The following is a 7,026-nucleotide window of genomic DNA, read 5'->3' as shown; positions in this document are numbered from 1 at the left end:
TTTTTTTTTTTATTATTTTCTCTATCTTTTTGGTGGTTTTCTCTAGGACAAAAGTTTTATCTTCTACATCAGAGATTTGATCTTCAGCATGGTCTAATCAACTTTTAATACTTTCAAGAGAGTTTTTTTTTCCTGTATTACTGACCTCACCTCTAATAGTTCCATCTGATTCTTTCTTTTTTTTTCTTTCTTCCTTTTTTGGAGAGGTTTTTGCTATAGGGCGTGTGCGCTTGCCAGACAGACAGAGAGAGACAGAGAGACAGAAAGCAGGAAATCACCCCCCAGGGGAGATGGCCACGCCGCAATCCCTTCTCCTCCATTCTCCTCTTGGGATCTTGGGCATGCACGCACATGTGCCCGGCGTGATTTTAAGCCACCGGGTCCGGGACTCGGACCGCGGTTGACTACATGGGAGTCCAGCGACATAGCCATTATGTTAACTGCTGGTCCCCATCTGATTCTTTCTTAGAGTGTCATTTCTTCTTTCATATCATGTAAAGACTTTCTTCTTTCCTGTAGTTCATTGTCTCTTTTCTCTTCCAACTCATAGAATTTGTTCATCATGAATGTTCTAAATGCTTTCTTGGACATTTTGGAAACGTCCTCTGTTTTTTCAAGAAATGGAAGGGAGTCACTGTATTCTTTTAATGGAGACATACTTCCTGCTTTATTCAGTCCTGGGACTCTTCTTCTACTTCTAACCATTGGGAGATATGTTCCCTTTGGAATACCTTTTAAGAGAACATTTTCTTGAATAGGAGCAAGTGTGTTTCCCTTTTGCTATGGACTGGAGACTGCTGAAGTCTCTCTTCTGTTGTGTTTAGCAATGTGATCCAAGGGGGAGTATTCTATTCAGGTGTATGAAGAAAGATATCTCCTTTTTCACAGGTTGTTCAGTAAAAGGGAGGATCCCAGAGAGTCTTAAAATACTAGAATTTTTCAGACCTGTAATTCTAGACCTATCTAGACCATCCAGGAAGGTGGAGATGAAGGAAGAGAGGACCAAATAAGTGGGAAAAAAATAATAAGGAGAATAAAGAAAAAATCGTGCACTGTGCGCGATTTTGCCAGGGGTCTGACGATGGAAGTGTGGTGGCTGTAGAGCTAAGGACGTTCCTGTGTGGCAAGGATAAGTGAGAAATTTACAATGAAAGAGAGGAGAAGGAAAGAAAAATCCTACCTGGCTGACAGAGATAGGGGTCTCTGGCTTGGGGGTCCTGGGGCTCTAGCTGGGCAGGGAGCCCTGCCTCAGAGTCCCTTATGCCAGGGGTCTGAAGATGGAAGTGGGGTGGCTGTAGAGCTGAGGGTGTTCCTGGCTAACAGAGACAGGGGTGTCTGGCTTGGGGGTCCCAGGGCTGGAGCTGGATAGGGAGCCCTGCCTCAGAGTCCCTTATGCCAGGGGTCTGAAGATGGAAGTGGGGTGGCTGTAGAGCTGAGGGTGTTCCTGGCTAACAGAGACAGGGGTGTCTGGCTTGGGGGTCCCAGGGCTGGAGCTGGATAGGGAGCCCTGCCTCAGAGTCCCTTATGCCAGGGGTCTGAAGATGGAAGTGGGGTGGCTGTTGGCTGACAGAGATAGGGGTGTCTGGCTTGGGAGGTCCCGGGGCTGCAGCTAGGCAGGGAGCCCTGCCTCAGAGTCCCTTATGTCAGGGATCTGAAAATGGAAGTCTACATGCTGTTATTTAATATGAGCCCTTGAATATTTGGAAAATGTCAGTAAAACTTACTTTTGTCTTAAAATGCTGTTCTTTCTAAAAAATAATTAGGTAGTTGTACCTTCAGGCCATCTCTGCTTTGAGAAATAAAACATTATCATTGGGCAAGAGGAAACATTTCTTTTTTTGATGTCAGGGAAATATTTAATGATAGAAATACATAGATTTTCTTTTTTTCTTTGTTAGTAGGTACAAGTAGTCAAGTTTCTTCCTTAAGGAGACCCGAAGAGGATGATATGGCTTTCTTTGAAAGACGATACCAGGAAAGGGTAGGTTTTTGTCCTCAAATATCTAGGTTTTTGTAATCATTAGGCATTTTCTTATAACAAAGACATTGCAAAATGATTATATGTTGAATGTGGAACATCATTAAAAATAATTTTTAGGGCCATCTGGTTGTATGGTGGTGAAGACAGTTTTATTCTGTATGGCCAATTGTATGGTGCAAGTCCTGGGCATGGTAGCTTGAAAAACATACTGGACACATGTGTATACATGCCCAAAATTCCAAAAGGAGGGTGAAATGGAGGAGAATGGATTGCAGTGTGACCATTCTCCATGGAGACTGATGTCTTACTTTTTTTCTCTTTTTCTCACTTTCTCTGGTGAGCACATGTGCACTCTGGCAAACCAAAAACATTTATAGAGTCTTTACTTACAGCTGGTGTTAGGCCTTTAGTATTACTTAAACCATACAAAAATAGGACTAATGAATAATATGATACATAATACACTGGCTGGTTTATGAAGGTCATAAACATTGACTAAATACACACATAAAATGGTTAGTAGTAGACATCAACTATCCATAGACTTATAAATTCTATGTATCTTGAACTCTTTTCTAATAAATATGTCTTTACTTTTTATTTTAAAATATTTTTCAAATAAAAATTGAATATATTTTGAATTCTTAATATGTACTATTTTTCTTAGAGGCTTTTAGGTATATACAGACTTAAGTTATAATTACCCAGTAGCCAGGCCAATCTATGGCTTGGTGATGGGAGTGACTAGATCATGGCTGACTCTGTGTAATTGGAGTCCTGGATCCAGCAGCTTGAAAAACATGCCAGGCACATGTGTGTATGCATGCCCAGATTCTGGCAAGGAGAGAGAAAAGGAGAAGGGGATTGAGGCTAGAGCACACCTCATGGAGATACTTTCCTTCTTTCTCTCTCTTCCTGGTAAAAAAGAAAAGAAAAAAAGAAAGAAAAAATTTACCCAATGGCCTTTAATAAAGAAAGGGGCTGGGACCAGCAGATGGTATAATGCTATGTTGCTGGACTCCCATGTAGTCGACTGCGGTTCGAGTCCTGGACCTGATGGCTTAAACTCACGCTGAGAGTGTGTGTCCAAAATCCCGAGAGGAGAATGGAGGAGAAGGGATTATGGCGTGGCTATCCCCCGTGGGGGGTGATTTCTCACTTTTCTGTCTCTCTCTGTCTTTTTTGTGGGGGGCGAGCTTTCCCTTAAAAAAAAACCTCCAAAAAAAAAAAAAAAAAAAAAGAAAGGGTCCACTAGGTGGCATGGTAGTTAAGGCACTGCATTCTCACATGGCTGACTATGGTTTGAGTCCCGGAACTGGTGGCTTTAAATTCATGCCGGACATGTGTGTGTGTGTTCCCAAAATTCCAGGAGGAGAGTGGAGAAGGGATTGCGGTGTGGCCAATCCCTCTGGAGAATGATTTGTCACTTTCCCTCTCACTGTCTTTCTCTGTCTCTTTGGTGAGTGCACATGTCCTATAGCAAAAACCTCGAATGAACAAAAAACAAGTAAGAAAGAATAGACTAAACATAAATATATTTTAAAAGTTTCTAGAGTTCAACATCTGTAGTCTTGATGTGTTTATAGCTTTCAGTTTTCCATGTGTACAGATGCTTTGGGAATAAGCATAGTATTTTATTCATCTTCATATTTTCCCTAACACCTAGTAAGTCCTTATATACATACATTTTCAATAAATATCTATGAAAAATTGAAAAAATTAAATATGATTGGTGTATGTTAACTACTTAGACTTTTGATACATTTTGTGGCATTCTTCATAGTTGAGTTTTGTTTTGTTCTTGTATTTTGCTAGAATTTCGGCTTAATGAGGTTTGGGCAATGGTATTTCATCCTTATGACTGAAAATGCTTTCTTTAGGTTTAGTTAGTAGTACTTTATGGGCATTATTATTTTTCCACCTAGATAAGAAACTCCATGAAAGTAAGGACACTTCTGTCACTTTTTGTTGTATCCACTACAACTCTTAGACAAGAACTTGTTGGGTACCTATAAAGATATGGAAAAAAGTGACCATTAAATGATTTTTTGTAGTTGTTTTTTTGCCACAGGGTGCATGAGTTGTCTGGAGAGAAACAGAGAGAAAGAGAGAGGGAAAGTGAGAAATCACCCTTCAGGAAAGGAGGACTACATCACAATCCCTTGTCCATTTTTCTCTTGGGATTTTGAGCACACATGCACATGTGCCTGGTGTGATTTTTCAAGCTGCTGGGTCAGGGACTCGAACTGATTGGCCATGTGGGAGTCCAGCACCATAACCACAATACCACTTGTTGGCCCCAAACATTAGACGAGTTTGCCAACCAAGAGCAGAGGAAGTGAGTAGAGGGGGAGAGTCCTGGAATTATTCAATACAGCTATTCAGTACAACTTTTTGCAGTGGTAGAAACACTTTATATCTGCACTGTGGCCATTTGTCATCTGTGACTTGATAGGTCTAAATTTAAATTTAAAATTTATTCTTTTAGTCACAGTAGCCACATTTTAAGTATTCAGGAGCTACTGAGTATGGCTAGTGGCTGCCTTCTTGGATAGCACAGACAAAACGGTTTCGTCATTGCAGAACATTCTTTCAGAAAGCTCTGGTCTAAAAGTGTTATAGTCTGTTTGGACTGCTATAATAAGTACTATAGACAGAGCGACTTATAAACAACAGAAATTTATTTCTCACTGTTCTTGGAGGTTGAAAGTCAAGATAAAGGTGCTGGCGCATTTGGTGTAAGGTGAAGGCTGCTTTCTGTTTCACAGATGATGCTTCTTCCTGTGTTCTCTCATGGTGAAAAGGGACATGGTAGATCTCTGTAGTCTCTTTTTCTAAGGACACTAATCCTATTAATGAGGGCTCTGGCCCCAAGACCCTGTTACCTCTAAATACCATCACATTGGTGATTAAACTTAAGCATATGAATTTTGGAAGAACACAAACAGACCACACAGTAAAGGAAAGGATGTCAGGGATTGGGTCATAGTGATGAAAGAAGAGGCTGTTTCTACAGCATCATCAAGGGCAGGATTTACAATCAAAACAGTCTCCACTCTTGGAACATATGCATTCACAGCTGAATTTTAGTTTTTCTTTACAGCGTATGGGGGACTGACTATGTTCTAGAACTCCTTTCATTCTCTTCCAGTAGACTGGGTAGTGTTGGCTGCCTTGAAAACATGCCAATGATATTTGCTTGTGGGAAGATAGTGAGAGCCACTCTTGTTTGAGAATGTTTTAAAGTATATACTTAGCCTGGCCAGATTGCTTTTTAAAAATAAACTTGGAGTTTATGGACTTATGAGGTATAGTTTATAACTCCACAAGCCATGTGATTTATGGACTTTGGAGATACAGCTTATAAACTTTCCAATCTGTGTGATTAATGGAATATAAAAATTGAGACGCCCAAACCCAAATGATTTCTACTGAGCTAACATGTACCATATACCTTGTTAGTACTCATCTTTTACTCCAGAACTATTGAGAGAAAACTGGTGATTAGAAAGCTGTACAGGAGGCCAGCCCCTGGCCTGGTGGATAAGGCAGCTGGATTCTACATGGCCAACCACGTCATTAGAGTCCTGGCCCCAGTAGGCTGAAAGACATGCCGGGTTCATGAGAGAACTTGCTCAGGATCTTGAAGGGAGAAACAAAGGAGAAGGGATTGTGGCATGACCATTCACCATGGGGGAGTGCTTTCTTGTTTTAATCTCTCCCTTTATCTCTCCAGCAAGAGCATGCATCCTCTGGCATATTAGGGAGAAAAAAGAAAAGCTATATCTGATGGTCCAGGGCCTCTCTCATTAGGAAAGCCATATGCATATCTGTTTTTTCTTGTATTTAAAAAAAAATTGTTTTAATTGCAAGAGGGTGTGTGTACTTGCCAGCAAAAGAGAAGAAAGAGAAGTGCTCCCCAGTGGATGGTGGTCACACCATAATTTCTCCTCTTCTGTTTCTCCAGCTTTTTGGAATTTTGGACACACATGTACATGTTTCTGATAGGAGCCAGGATTTGAACTATGGTTGACCATGTGGGATCTGGTCCCCCTTACCACTGGGCAGGGGCAGCCTCGTATCCTTTGTTAATCATTGGTTACATTGGGCTGGGGCAGGAACTAATGATTAGTGTTAAGTTGGCTTTAATAATCAAAGCTTGTATTCACGTAGTTTACCACCTACTTTTAGATGTTACTGAAAAGTTATAACTTTCATTTATCAGGTCAAGTAATTTTTTTAATGTGTGCTGTAGATAACCCTGGGCTTCTTTCCTAAGAAAGAAAACACATATCATCAGAGGAAGGGGTATCTTTGCTCTTGTGAGTCTAGACAGGAGTATTTGCTAAGCACTTTTCCAAATAAGCAAACATTGCTTTGGCTTTTTTTTATTATTTATCTTTGCACTTTTGTTTTTTGGTGTCACTGTAAATCTTTTTTTTTTTTCTTTCTTTCTTAATTGTTTCTTTTTAAATTTTTTTCTTAATTTATTTTCCACAAACATTTACTTTACATATCAATAAATTTTAATGCATATTCCATAGTTCTTGAAAGTTAATAAACAACTTTCAAAATTTCAAAATATCTTATAATTTTGTATGTGACTCTATAATAACAGAAACAGTATAGTTTTAAATATTTTTGAGAAAATATTTACATGTCAACTACTCAAATTGTTGAAAAGCAAATGCCCAGCACACTAGTCACACATAAACCTCAATTCATCCCTGCCCAAGTGTATGCTGTGATATACCATCTGCTAGCAAAGATTAGTCTCTTTTTCTTCCTTCAAAATCTTTCTCAAGATAATTCTCTGGTGTGGTTGCTCTTTTGCAATCTCTACTGATTACAATGCTGGGCTGGAAAAGTCCAGGTTATTTTATGTTATAAGTTCTTTCATATATCTTCTCTAATCCTCTAATCCTCTCTGCCAGGCAGAACTATTTATGGTACCAGGCCCTCTCTCTAAGAGCTTCTGTTAGCTTAATTGAGATCCACCTTAGTTCCATAGTTTTCTAATTAATCTTCAGATATGACATTCCAGT

General features: G+C 39.7%; 1 protein-coding gene across 1 annotated transcript in view; it reads left to right on the top strand.

Annotated features, from left to right (window-relative positions):
* Positions 1-7,026, top strand: part of FAM221A (family with sequence similarity 221 member A) — a 44,585-nt gene that overhangs the window by 34,896 nt on the left and 2,663 nt on the right. The window contains 1 exon segment of the mRNA XM_006146663.3: positions 1,902-1,981. Within this exon segment, the coding sequence (XP_006146725.2) occupies positions 1,902-1,981 (80 nt within the window).

The sequence above is a fragment of the Tupaia chinensis genome, unplaced genomic scaffold, assembly GCF_000334495.1.
Source record: "Tupaia chinensis unplaced genomic scaffold, TupChi_1.0 Scaffold000184_1, whole genome shotgun sequence".
Taxonomy (NCBI): domain Eukaryota; kingdom Metazoa; phylum Chordata; class Mammalia; order Scandentia; family Tupaiidae; genus Tupaia; species Tupaia belangeri.
The sequence above is the reverse complement of the archived record's forward strand: the minus strand, read 5'-3'. Positions and strand labels throughout refer to the sequence as shown.